This window comes from Puntigrus tetrazona, chromosome 2 (genome assembly GCF_018831695.1).
Source record: "Puntigrus tetrazona isolate hp1 chromosome 2, ASM1883169v1, whole genome shotgun sequence".
Taxonomy (NCBI): Eukaryota; Metazoa; Chordata; class Actinopteri; order Cypriniformes; family Cyprinidae; genus Puntigrus; species Puntigrus tetrazona.
This window is the reverse complement of record NC_056700.1, coordinates 10506755-10520995: the sequence shown is the minus strand read 5'-3', so window position 1 is coordinate 10520995 and position 14241 is coordinate 10506755. Positions and strand designations below refer to the sequence as shown.

The window sequence follows — 14241 nt, the reverse complement described above, 5'->3', positions numbered from 1 at the left end:
TCAATCCAGAACTGAAAACTGTGAGCCAGATCAAAGGTTCGTGTATTTCATTTTGACTTATGATTAAACACCACGGCTCCGCAGTCCAAGTTCTTAAGGCGTTGATGAAGAAATCCGTCAACTTTGTACGGACCGCTGTCATTGGGTGACTGCGTGCTCCCCGGCCGTGCTTTTATTTTTAATATGAGGGAGGGGGTTCCCAGAAAATACCTCCTCCTGCTGTTCCTCGGCTCTATCTCGTGAATATCAAACACTCGCCGTCTCCATATTGGAAGCAGAGATCAGAAAACACAGGAAAACATGAAGAGGCAGTTTTTGACGATCGCTTAAGCGCGCGGACGTCGGCGTTCTCCGCTATAGCTCCGGGAGTTTAAACGCAAGCGTTCAGACGTCGCGCGGGTCATTTATTCAGCCCGCGTTTGGAGGTTTCATGGTCAGCGCGCTAACGCTATCTTACATTAGCAACCCAGCCTCCAACTACTTGTTAGCCGTTCGGCGCTGGCGCGACTGGTTTTTGTTATGCGCGTCCACACGGGCTGATTGATCAAATGTGTGTCCGCGACGCGTATTTTAATGCAACAAAACGCAAAGATTAGTGGTCGGGTGCAGTCCGTTCGCCCACGCTAGCCTGAGCGACAGCAGTCTGCTGCTGGCTGGAGGTCTGCCATTAACTCGACTAGCTGTTAGCACAAGCTGAGACACGGACGCGGCCAGAACTCGCTGGAAAAAAAAGGAGCTAACATCTCGTTTCCATGGACAACACGTCCATAATAACGCAGGTTACGAACCCCAAGGAGGAGGAGATACTCTCGTCAAATGCTGAGAAAGGTGAGAGGTGTTTTGTGCGTGTTGGAGTCGCTCGCCGTAGCGCGTTTTGTTAGCTTTACCCACCATTTTAAACGAGCGGGCTGCGAGCTCGAGTCCGCGGACGAGAAACGTTTTTGGCATTTCACTACCGTTTGCGTTAACGGAAGTGAAAATAAGGCGGTTTTCGTTCACTTTTTTTAATGTGCTTTTACATGAGAGCGTGTTATTGTCGATGCAGATGCGACCCTGCGCGCGCGTGTGTGTGTGTGTTTATATAACGGAGTCGTCGTGAAGGCGCAACGTGAACCGCTGGAGACTCAAAGTTTTGAGCTCTCGTCAGCGTCGCTCGCCCGTGAGGTGAATGGAGACCAACATAAAAATGTTTCTTTCTGTCACGAGGCAGAAGCGCTCAGGAAGAATTGCATAAGTGGAGCGCTTTAAAGGGCACATGTTTTATTTAGTGTGTTTTTAAGAAGCGGCGGACTTTGATTTGTTCGGGGTTTTTTTCCCCAGTCCGGTCAGCAACAGGAATAGTTAAAGTAGGTATACTATTTAGTTGCCTGATTTTATTTAGTCAACACACAAGTCATTTATGTAATGCACATTCAGATTTATATTTATAGATATGTATTATATCAAGACACAACAGGTGAATATGGCACACTTTTTAACTAATAGATAACACCAAGTTTTCTTAATAAGGCACTGCGTAATTAGGTCGGCACTAATTTACAAAAAAAATTCTGAAAATAAATCTGAACAATGGATAAACCTAAATTCAGAATTCTTGGTTTATTCTGTTCACTTATCATATGGTTTGGTTTCTTTTTTAATCTTTCCTTAAATCAGAATATAAGTATATTGATAGGAATAAAACTTTTAGTTTTTAAGTGTATTTAGGATGTTTTTGTTTCCGTTAGTGCAAAAATTTACTAGTGCATGAATAAACTATAGGTGTGCCTACAGTATCCCACCGTGAATATCTAAACATTTTAAATGAATTTTGGAAAAAAAAACCATAAGAAATGTGTTCATCTATCTTTGCTGCAGAGATATGCAGCTATGAGAGCAGTTTTGCAATTCTGCCTCTGGCTGCCCATCTGAGGATGTCCGGCTCTGACAGCAGGCATTTGGATGGAGCACTTCCAGGGCTTTACCTTTGACCTCTGGGTGGCTGAGTAGAGAAGCTCTTCAACAGCTGCCCTCTCAAAACGGCACAGAATAAAGTTGAACCGTCTAAAATGGTCCCTGTGCTCTTAATGGCCTATTAGGCAACACTTTAAATGCCTTTTGTTACTTGCATATACTTCCTTGATCTCATCCAGACCAGGCCTCCCTCTTCAAAGGCATTAATGAGTCTTTCCTAGATGTAGATTAATATTAAGCCAGAAGTAATTAAAGACAGTAGTAATTACAGGATTTTTAAAGGCATCTCCATCTTCTCATGCCTTTGGCTCTGAGGCAGTCCGCCGCAGTGATCAATGTCTCTGGCCCATTGCCTGACAGGGATCTTTTTTGCATTCTGTCCACAATTCTGTAAAACACTCTGCAATTCACTGTGTTTTATTTTTTAACCTATTTGGAGTGTATATGGAAATACTTTGTGAGAGCTAGTTGCTCATTGGGAGGTCCCATAGTCTATATTACTCTTCATTAGCGGTAAAGACATTTTAAATGAAAACTAGATTACAGACAGATGTGTGTTTTTTTTTTTTTTTTTTTTTTTTTTTTGTTTTTTTTTTTACCTTTTATGTTTAGGTCTCTGTTGTGGAATTGTTGGCCAGTTAGTAGATATCAAGATGTGTTTTTACACCTCAAAATATGATGCTGAACTCTTAGAAGCCAAGCTGCTGTCCTCCCGCTTATGAAAAATGATCTGCTCCTTTGAAAACAAAATAATAGCTCATAATACGTATTTAGAAGCTGCTTTCTCCATCAAAACTATTGAGTTATAAATGTCAGCAGAATCTTTCCACTTGTCATAGTCTGTCATGCATTTAATACGGGGTAAGGTTTTTATTATACTTTATTTTGGGTGTAAAGTATTGCAGAGTTTTTTTTAATTTACAGGAGAAATGCGTAAGAGGTTCTGGTGAAGCTTTGAAATGGCTAAAGGGGCGGGAGAGGAATGCAAAGCTCTCATAGGCTGTTCATTTTCGTAGCTCCTCCTACCCTGCTGCTGCCCCTCCTTTCCTCTTCCCTCTCTCCCTCAAATATTCCCCCTCTCCCAATGCCTCTGAAGTCCTCACTGAAGCTTCAGGAACGAGGGAAAATAGCCTCTGTCCCTTAAAATGGTGCTGGATTCGACAGCCAATGAGTGGAGGGATGAGGGTTTAGGAGCCTAAAGGGGACGGGGTGGGGTTTGCAAGCGAGTGGGGTCTAGTTTCATTTTTTTTTCCTGCTTGTCACTATTTTTAAAGGGCCTTTACTTGCTGGTGACCTCAGTGTTAACATTTAGAGCCTCTGCTGTGGCGCTGGAATGAAGGCAGATTATTATTAGTGTGTGTGTGTCTGAATGAGGAGAGGAGAACCGTGAGGGTCTTTGATGTTGTGCAGTGTGTTGGTGTAAAGTCTGTCCATAATCAGTTGTAATGGTCTAGACGTTTAATTAAAGATCCCAAGTGACATCCTGCACTGGGAGAAAGCCATTTTCCTAAAGGATTCCCACCATCAGTGTCCTAATAAGTGTTATTGAACTTTGTGCCGTATATAAACTCATCATCAATAATAAATATCATTGCTATATATGCATCTATATATATTTGTATTTAGCATGAATTAAAATAAATTAGTGTAAATTTTAGAATAGAGAGATTTTTAAACGTTTCAATTAAATGCATTTTTTTTATACTCAAAGAATCACTTTGATAACTCCAATTCAATTTTGCCATTAAAGAAATAAATAACATTTTAAAATATATTGAAATAAAAAAAAGATTTTAAATTTGATATAAATGACCCGAATCATACGTTTTAAACCATGTTCGATATGTTCTTTGTCAGTGTCGCTGTCTAACAGCAGCCTGAAGAAGAAGAGGACTCGCAGCATCTTCAGCTCATTGTTCTGCTGTCTGAGAAGTTACGATGCCGAGCCCCCCGCCGCCCCCAACAACAACAGCAGCCCTCTGCCTCCACCTGTGGAGGAGAACGGAGCTCCACCAAAGGTGAGACGTCCGGACATCCTGTTTGCACAGGGGGTGACGAGTCAGTCAGATTCAGAGGCCGTCATGTGTGGTTTGCTGATGTTAAACAGAAGTCATCACAACTCTCTCACTCTCTCTCTCTCTTTTTCTGTGCAGACCGTATCACATTTGTCTGAATTATTGTCCATTTGTCTTGTGGTTCAGCACCTCATTTCCTCTCCTGTTTGTTTCCTCTGTCTTCATCTCTCATGTCCCAGTGTGACCAGGTTGAGGTCATCCCTATCCCCAGTGTATGTATGATTCCACTCCGTGCCGTCTGTCTGTCTGTGTGCTCTCGCATGCCGTATGGAGCGCCGCACCACTGTACACTCCAATCCACTTTTGAAGCGGCTCTGTGGACAGTGATGCACTTTGCCTGATGGATGCTTGCATGCACTGTATATTAAACTACTTCTGAGGCAACTGGAAAGCCTAACGTTTTTCCACACAATTCTAGGTTAAGGCATTTTCAACACGTGTTGGCTATGCCCAACCTCCTGCTTTTTAACTGTTTGGAGTATGACTGCTTATGGTTTGATGATTTAGATGTTTTTTCCCACTGTATTCTTGTCCATTTAAAGCGCTGGAGCAAAACTTTCTGCACCAGTGCCAGAGTGTTTTACAGAGTCCAACAGTACTATCTTTGTTTTTAGCAATTTTTGTATTTGTTTAAAATAATTTGAATTTCATTATTGTTTCGTCTTCAGTTTGTTCACGGGGGGGAAAAAACACAAAATAAATATTTGTTAGAAAGCTATGCAATACGATGCAAAACATTACTGGTTGGTTTATTGTTTAACATAATTCTATTGAAGCTTTGAAGACTAAATATGTTACATTTATATGTAATAATTTAGTAGATGCTGTTATCCAAAAAGCATAAGTGATTAAAAAGCATAGTGTTAATTTATCTTAATTCGCAACAAAAGTTCAGTATTTAGGGGTTAGTAAGATTTAAAAAAAATTATAAAATAAAAGAAATATAACTTTTTAAATGTAGGCCATTTGTTAAAGCGATAAATCACCCAAAAATGGAAATTACCCAATTTGGCAATACTAAAGCCATCCTAGCTGTATATAGTTTTTTTTCCCCAGACAAATATAACTGAAGTTACATTAAAAATGTTCTAGCTCTTTCTAGTTTTATGACGGCTGCTGATATTCAGTAATCCAATAGAAGTCCATTAATCTGTTCCAGTTCATCAAAAAAGGCCTCCTGAAGCTAATCAATGTGATTGTGTAAGAAATATAACCATTTTTAAAACTTTATAAAGCATAATCCTCCACTAACAGTGTAGCGCTCCAATGGTTGGTGTAGGGTTTTTCTTACACAAATGCACCTGTTCGCTTATTAAGCCCCTTTTATGATGGATAAATGCGTTATATTGTACTTCTATTGGATTGTTAAAAATCCATTATAAATCTTGGGAGAACCAGGACAATTTTTTTAATACTTGTGTTTATTCGTCTGAAGGAAAGAAAGTCTTATACAAATCTTGACACTTGATGGTGAGCAAGTCGTGGGGTAGTTTTGTGTGAACTATCCCTTCAAATCTTGATTTGCACATTTTTGGAAATTTTGGTCTTTTTTTTTTTATACTTCTGTTGTGATCCAAGTAAAAATCTGACACTTCTTTGTTTAAAAGGTTCATAAATAGATTGACCGATTATCTGCGGTCTTTAATTGATAAGGGTTTAGTGTGTCTCTTCCGCTGTTAATCTCAATGGTAGTCTGTTTAAGTCCAGTTCTGTTTAAATCCAGATCTTTAATGAGGTTTTAGTAACCCCACGCTGACATTTCCACTGCATGATTTGCTCTACCATTATTTGTGTACTGACTAGGAAGTCGCGTCAAGCCGAACTGTAAGTGTTCTAGTTTTTTTTTTTTTTTTTTTTTTTTTTTTTTTTTTTCCTGTGTTCATTCAGCGGTTTGGACCAGGATCATGACTGCACCCCAGCGGTTCCTCCTAAGCTTGATTCATCCCATTAAACAGACAGGGATTTAGATTAGATGGACTCGACAGCATACTGCCTCCCTCCATAACAAGATTGCCTGCGCTTGTATCGAGACGGTGCAGCGAGGATTAGAGAACTGGATCAAGAGAGGGACCCGTTCACCCGTAGCTTATAAATAAAGTGATGGGATTTCATACGGGCAGCCAGTGCTGAACTCTCTCACTCTCTAACCTTACCTACTCTGCATCTCTGATTAATGTGTGAAAAACCTTTTAATCCCCACGCACGGCCGTAATCCTTTCCACTTCCGCTCGGAAGAGCTGGGATGTTACTGCATGAGCGTCATCTGCGCGGCTCAGGAAACACGCTTCCTAAAATGCCCAAAGCTGTCCCTTGCAGTTTCCAGAGGAAATGTGTAGATGGTTGGGAACCGTGCTGCTTTTCCTCATCTTTCTGCTCATTCGGCTCGATAACGGTCTAACACGTCTCGGTTTAACCCCCCCCTGCGCCTCATTTCTCACTCATTACTCTGACGTTGCTCCGTGTTCAGCATGTTTACTCTCTCTGTTTTACATCTCCGCAGCCTCCAGAGAAGTACCTCCTCCCTGAGGTTAACATAAATGACTATGGGAAGAAGTGTGTGGTGATAGACTTGGATGAGACTCTGGTGCACAGCTCGTTTAAGGTAATTCATTAATTACTGCCTGTAGAAGTTAGTTCAGGTGTTTGCCAAACAGAAACGACCAGGGATGGCCTGCAGACGCAGCGTAACCGTGACTCCTATCTGTAATTCGCTTAGTGACTTTGACCACTGTGACCTATCTTAGGGATATACATGTATGCGGGCAGAGCTTCCTGTGATGCTTAGTGACGGCCCAGTCAGGGCGCATTTGCCTCTGCTGCTTGTAAGAGGAGAGTTGAAGAGCAACACTGATTGTGAGTCTCAGTATTGGGCTTTTCAGCATCTTGAAGCTCAGACGTTTAGCGCAGGGCAGGGTTTTTATAGTTCACTGAAACAAAAAAAAAAAAGTAAAAACAAATGCAGTTACTTGATATAAAATAAATTTGTTTCAGCTTGTTGCTATGGCAGAATTTAATTAACTTAATACCAAAATATAAAATATATATGAACTATGTAGACAAAAAAATAATAAATGACAAAAACACACAAAATGATTAGTATTAAATGAAAACGGAAAATATAAAATAATCACAAGATTACTATACTGTAATAACATCTCAATGATACTGCCACTTTAGTGTGGGGTAGTTTGTTGATAAATGAAAGATTTAACTCTATAATGCCTCTTGTATCACATTACATTAAATTCTAAGGCCACCGAATTATCAACATGATCAGAACTTTACTGAAAAACCTGTTGTACATAATATTTTACATGCCTTCAGTTTATGCTTTTTGGCAAGTGAAAGGCATTTTATTATTCTTCTAAAAACATCCCACTTCAGTTCATGTTACATGTGTTTTTTTTTGCTGGGAAATCTTTAATGATTTTTATTAAGTAAACATAACTTTAATATTGTTGGTAATATTTTAAGATAAATATGTCAGCTGAACTAAAGCGACTTGTATTTACTTAAAAATATAGGAAGATATGTGTGGACTATTAAGGTTTGTATATTTTTAATAACATGAGTATCAAATATGCATACGCTGTTTGTTATATAAATATTAGCAACTGCACAAAATTCCATATTTTTGTGGCATGTGAATAGTCATACGGCATGAGCCATAAAAGCCTGACATACCAAATAATGTAAAGGCTTACGATTTTTCACATTATTTCATATGTCAGGCTTAGCAGGGTAAATTTGCCTTGAGCTCCTATGATTGAAGTCGTGCTAAGGACAAATATTTAAGGTGTGCAGTTTTCAAACCTCCCTCACAAGAGTTTATTAATATTTGATTAGGCAGCTTGGTGTTGAAAGAGCACAGACGCCCTCTGCTGTTTGTTATGAATACACTTATATTTAGCGTAGGCAAAATTAAAGTAAACACCGCTTATCAAGTATCAATAACATCTGATTGCTGTCATAATGTTTATCAGCTGTTGTTAGTTAAAAGGTCACTTGAGGATTTATTTTAATTATGAGAAAGACGAGGCACGAGACGAGTAGCTACAGATTCCTGGCTAAAATGTTTTATGTACCAAACACACAAAATAAGCATTGCTTTCAATAAGACGAGCATTTAGACTTCGGTGTAATACCTTCTCTATTTCAGAAATGGCTTCCTTCACGTTTGTCTCCCATCTGAGGCTGGGTCATAACTGGTCTGTGTTGTTTCTTTCTTTCCCGTAGCCCATTAGCAACGCTGATTTCATCGTCCCAGTGGAGATTGACGGCACAGTGCATCAGGTACAGTACAGATGCAAACATGCGCTGGTTTCATATTACACTGATATCTGATTGCTGAAGATGGGAACGTGCGAGCAATTATAAACGCTCTAGTGTATTCTGCAGCAGTTATGAAGCCATTTATGTGTTTTGTCAACTTGATTAGATGTAGTTTGGGCTGAGAGGCTGTTCCCTTGTTCAAGTAATCCAGGATAGGCTGTCTGTCCTGGGAGGCCTATTCATGATTACTTGCACTAGGTGGCAGTCGTTTGTCTTCACGGAGCTGATGCAAATCATCTGGGCTTGATTTGTGTTCCTTGTGTTTCGGCCTTCAGTTCGACGACCAAGAAAATGACTTATGAAAATATATTGTTATTGTAATTTGTTTTATTTTATGAAGGTTTATAAAGTTTAAATTTATTTAAATGATTTCAAATGACCGAACCAAATATATTAGTGAGTGATGCACATTTTGTCGTTTCACAATTTTAATATGACTTATGTTGAAAATACGTTTCATATATTTTCTAGTTTTAAACAGATTTCGCTTATTTTATATTTGATAAATATCATCAAGATAAACATCAAGATTAAATTTAGTTTTTTTTTAACTAAATGAATTTTACGATTTATTTTGGAGATGTTACACATTTTCATATTTTATAGTGTATTGTTACAAAATTCACTGTTATTATATATATAAAGATTTATAAATAATAAAAAAAAATATATATATATATATATATAGATATATATATAGATATATATATATATATATATATATATATATATATATATATATATATATATAGATATAGATATATATATATATATATATATATATATATATATATATATATATATATATATATATATATATATATATATATACACACACACACACATACACACACACCTTTTTTTGTCAATTTTATCTTTAATGCAGTATATACATTTTCGTATTTGTTTTGTTTGAATAAAGATTTTACTAATATTGTTATATAAAAATGTATTTATTATAAAGATTCAGATAAATAGTTTTAAAGTATTAAGAAAATAATTTATCATGCATTTTCACCATTTATAGTGTATTGTTTTCTAAATATTTTACTAGTGTGTGTATAAATGTTTGTAAGGATTGTATTAAACAATTTAGTAAACATTTTATACATTTAAAAAAACATTGTATTATGAACATTATCATTTAAATGTTACTTAAATGGCTGTTTATCGCATTACTGCTTTACATATAATATTGTGCTTTATATTAAATTGTTTCGCTATTTCGCGAATTGTTTTTGCTATTATGAGCACTTAGATCCAATTTGAACTGACTTGAATGGCTCTGTGTATCACGATATCTCCCCTTCATAGGTGTATGTTCTCAAAAGACCTCACGTTGACGAGTTCCTGCAGAAAATGGGCGAGCTGTTTGAATGTGTGCTTTTCACAGCCAGTCTAGCCAAGGTTCGTCCACCACACCATGACACCGACTCACTTCACGTCAAAAGACAGCGTCTCGTAACTCGCTGCACAGAACCTCACTGCCCGACGCGGCCCAAATGTTATTTAAGGGTGAAAATACTGTGATTTATACCCCTGCTGGGCGGGTGTTGATTCATACCTGCTCTGCTAATATCTGACCCCCTCCCCTCCTCTCTGTCTCTGTGTGGCCTGCGTTTGTTTTAGCCGCTAATGCATGGGTAAGTGTCTCTATGGAAAATGTGACTCTTCCAGAATGCGTGCCATGTAACCAGTAGTTGCAGTCGCTGCTGCCTTCACCTTCGAAAGCTCGCATTGTTTGAGTTTGGCCGCTTTTACGATACGCTGCGAAGTTTCATTTGTAGCCGATGTGTATTTTGTTCTTCTCATAGCTGTTAGTGACACATTAGCTGCGGAGAATGTTACGTAGTTTAGATCACGTCTTAACGGCTCATTGGCTTCAATAGCAAGCTTTGTTATTAAGAGGCACGTATCTGAGTATGGTTTGTAGGTTTCTCTTTGTAGACGTTTTCGTTTGCATAGACATGGAAATAGTGTTGCGTTGCCCTAGCAGCTTGCTTTTTCTCCGTTTTTCGTATTTGTGTTTGTTGCAGGGAGCGGCCGGACGATTCTACGTCGAGTCGACTGTGTAATCGGTGCATGAGCGGCTTGAAGGCCCTCCTTGAACTTGTTTGTAAGTGTCTGTTGTGTCTGTGTGTGCTTCAGTACGCTGACCCCGTGGCTGACCTGCTGGACCAGTGGGGTGTGTTTCGGGCGAGACTCTTCCGGGAATCCTGCGTTTTCCACAGAGGGAACTATGTCAAAGACCTTAGTCGGCTCGGGAGAGAGCTCAGGAACGTCATCATTGTGGACAACTCCCCTGCTTCCTACATTTTCCATCCTGAAAACGCTGTGAGTTTTGATTGCTGATGAATAAACCACAGTTTGGTTACTCTACTTATGTAGTAGTGGGATGAAAAACATTAACAGAGATAAGGCGGTTAAAAATCATCAAGTTAGTGATTTAAAAATGTAAATAAGTATGCACTTTTTAAAAATGTTTAATGCATATTTGAAGTCAGATTGCATTAATGTCACATAAAAAAAAAAAATACTTTTGCAACAAATTATAAAGAATTGTATGTATATTTTTAGTCATTTAATTGAACTTATGGCTCAGCATATCACTAAGAAATATTAATGTTATACATATGAAAATGACCTTTTTCTATAGTATTGAGTTATAAAAAAGCACTTAATATTTATCTTTTATAAATATTATATTTGATATTATGAATATTTATAAATTATAATGTATATTATTTTTATTTGTATTATTGACTATACATTATTGTCACTTTTTTTTTAACCTCATCAAAATAACCCAACTGCGGTTTGAAATTTGAAATGAATTTTATCATTTAAATTCTAAAAAATAATTGAAAATTGCTCCAAACGCAGTTATGTTTTTGCAAATAATGTCGTCCTATGATAAAAATCAAGTATTTTAATAATCTTGTAATTTGGATATTGTTTCATCTATTTCAGTTACAGCAGTAATTTACCCTGCTTGTAGAAACCAGTACAACTACAATATATATATATATATATATATATATATATATATATATATATATATATATTTTTTTTTTTTTCTTTGTCACACTGAAGGTAAAAACAACAGAGTGTGGGTGTTATAACATGAATGTGACACTGTCAGATAACAACTGTCCGTGTGTGTCTGGTGAAGGTTCCCGTGCAGTCGTGGTTTGATGACATGAATGACACGGAGCTCCTGGACCTGCTGCCTTTCTTCGAGGGACTGAGCAAAGAGGAGGACGTGTACGGGGTGCTGCAGAACCTGAGGGGCAGGTAGCAGGCTGCTCTCTCTCCTCTCTCCTCTCTCCTCCAGCCTGCGGTCCTCACCTCACCCACACCACCAGGACATCAACAGACTCTGAACATTAACAGACACTCGAATACTTCTCTTTTGAAAAAGTGCTTATGATAAACCAAAAAATCAACTATACTACTTTTTCTTTCCCTTTTTTTGAAACGATATCCAAGTCCATAACCATTCTCTGAGGTGTTGCTATGCAGGTAGAAATCCGTAGGGTTTAAAGGACTGTGGGGTTTCCTCTCCGACCCAACAAAGTGCCTTTTTTGAATGTCATTTTTACGGGGGAAATTAACATTTTGTACACGACATATTTCCAGAGAACCTAATCTTTACAAGAATTATATGCTTTAAAACGGAGGCAGGTCAGACTCTTTTTATAAAAGCACTGTTAAAAGAGGCCAGAGATTTTTAATTATGTAAAGCTGGGTACACGTCTCCATCTTCTGTTCTTCTCGTGCTCCTTTCGTTTTCGATTTTGCTTTAGCTCGTGCCATTATATAGACCGAAACTATTATCTAGACTTGTATATGTTTAGTTCGTTTTCTAAGAGCAAAGGAATGCATTTGCACTTGTTAGGTTACTCGTCTCATATACCACAGCCTCTTTTTGCCAACTAACCCCTTGAATCGTGCCAATCGCTAATATTTGTCTCGCAATCCGATGCTGAAATACGTTTCGTTTTCGGCAAACAGGCCCCCCGACGCTAATATTGGTGCTGGAGACAAATGTTTGGACATCTCAAAAACAGAACGTTTTAGCTTTTTTTTTTTTTGGAACTTTGTTGATCCGAATGCCTTTGGTGAAGTAGCGTAGACACTGCAGTTGTTCCCCCGCTAGTCGTTTTTAAAGGGGAAATGTCCTTTTACGTAAACCAGGATGCACAATTGCAAATGTATCCCTTTTATCGTTTTTAATTCTTTTGTTTGAGTCGCGAGTTCTTGAGAATTGGTACAGGTCCATCATCTTATATATATATATATATATATATATATATATTTTTTTTTTTTTGGATTAGTTTCGACTCGTTTTAAACCATACCCTGCTGCTGCTATCACTGTATACTACACTACAAAAGACCTCCCTGTAGGGTACCACCAGTACCAGCCCAGGGACTAGAGCTCTGCGCAGCTTGTAGGCTTTGCTTTTGCCCTCTCGCAGAGCTAAACTTTTTCTCCTAGTGAGGGTTCGAAAGCGTTCGGCGCAAGCTGTGCAGACTCTCCATCACCGCAGTGCCTAAGACGAGAGGAGCGGCGGCGGGACGTCCCGATCGCTGCTGAACAGGCAATAACCTCTCTTTCTTTCTCTCTGCCCAGAGTCCGTCACGTCACGGTTCGGTGTCTACACGTTGTCCACGTTTTAGTTTTTTTCCCCTCAGTCTTTCATCGTCTACCTCTCTCTATCTCTCTCTGTTCATCCTGTTCTGCGGCAGGCGATGGAGGGCGATTCATTCTCACGTTTTTGGTCTTCTGTCAGTATTCGAGATGTATGCTTATGTTAGCCCACACTTGCTGTTTTCTGCTCGTTGATGCGCTGTACAGCCTCTCTTCAGTCGTCGCCGTCGATTTGGCTTGCTAGCGTTTTTGTTTCTAATGGTCAAACAATGCATAACACGTTGCAAATTTCACTTTTTTTTTGACACCGCGTCCTGGTGATCTGGCAGCGTTTAAACACTATCGGTTTTGCTCACAGGTGATGCTTCTGTTTTTCACACAACTAAACAGTCAGGTGCTGCTTTTTAACACACTATGTTTTTGTGACGTCACTTAAAATATCTGGCACGTTCAATTAAATTATGCCTTATTTTCTTTAGCGATAATTTTCTTTCAGTAAGCCATACAGACACTTTAAAAGGTCCACAGATTGAAATCAGTTTGGAGAGGCTGTGCAGTGCTGATGTTTGGAGTATATTTCAAGCTGAATTGATTCATGGTTGTCGCAAGTTTTCTTCCGGACTCTGACATGTTATATTAAAGCACCTTTTTAAAAAACAACACAATGGCTTTTATTTGACTTCTTTTGTACAGCGTGTGCTTGAAGTTTAGTATCTCAGCTCAGGTGTTGGTATTTCTCCAAAGATCATCATCATTTACTCGCCCTCAAGTAGTTCCAAATCTGTATGAATTTCTTTGTTCAGCCGAACACAAAGATAGATCATTGAAAAAAAGGTTTGTAAGCCAGCTGTTTTGGGTCACTTGACTTTCAAAGGAAGAAAAAAAAACTATGGGAGTCAATGGTGACCCAAAACAGCCTGGTTTTGAACGTTTATAAAAGTTCTCACAGATTTGGAACTCTAAATGATGACAATTTTAATACTTGGGTAAACTTAATTTAAGTGATTAAGAAATAATTTAGACTAATTAGACTTTCGGTTTACAGAATCAGCAGTCAGGTAATTTGGTTTTATGATCAAACATGATTTAAGATAAGCTGAATTTAAATTTTAATTCTGAATGTTTTAGTATGTGGCTCTGATGATCATGTTCTCAGTATAATTTGGTGATTCAAAGAACAACAATCGCGTCAATTTGCTAATTTGTGATTTATAAATCTTATAGCATG

General features: G+C 38.3%; 2 protein-coding genes across 3 annotated transcripts in view; both read left to right on the top strand.

Moving 5' to 3' along the window:
- The window catches only part of tox (thymocyte selection-associated high mobility group box), an 839643-nt gene that overhangs the window by 541978 nt on the left and 283424 nt on the right, over positions 1-14241 (top strand). The window lies entirely within an intron of this gene.
- On the top strand, positions 29-13673 carry ctdsplb (CTD (carboxy-terminal domain, RNA polymerase II, polypeptide A) small phosphatase-like b). 2 transcript variants are annotated; one of them, XM_043259660.1, is made up of 8 exons: positions 29-828; positions 3811-3971; positions 4208-4240; positions 6529-6630; positions 8265-8321; positions 9675-9767; positions 10509-10694; positions 11533-13673. In XM_043259660.1, exons 1-8 carry the CDS (start codon positions 753-755, stop codon positions 11656-11658), a joined length of 834 nt encoding a protein of 277 aa, XP_043115595.1. In that variant the 5' UTR covers positions 29-752; the 3' UTR covers positions 11659-13673. The 2 variants fall into 2 exon arrangements, with proteins under 2 accessions (XP_043115595.1, XP_043115600.1); XM_043259665.1 differs by lacking the exon at positions 4208-4240 and having other exon boundaries at positions 36-828.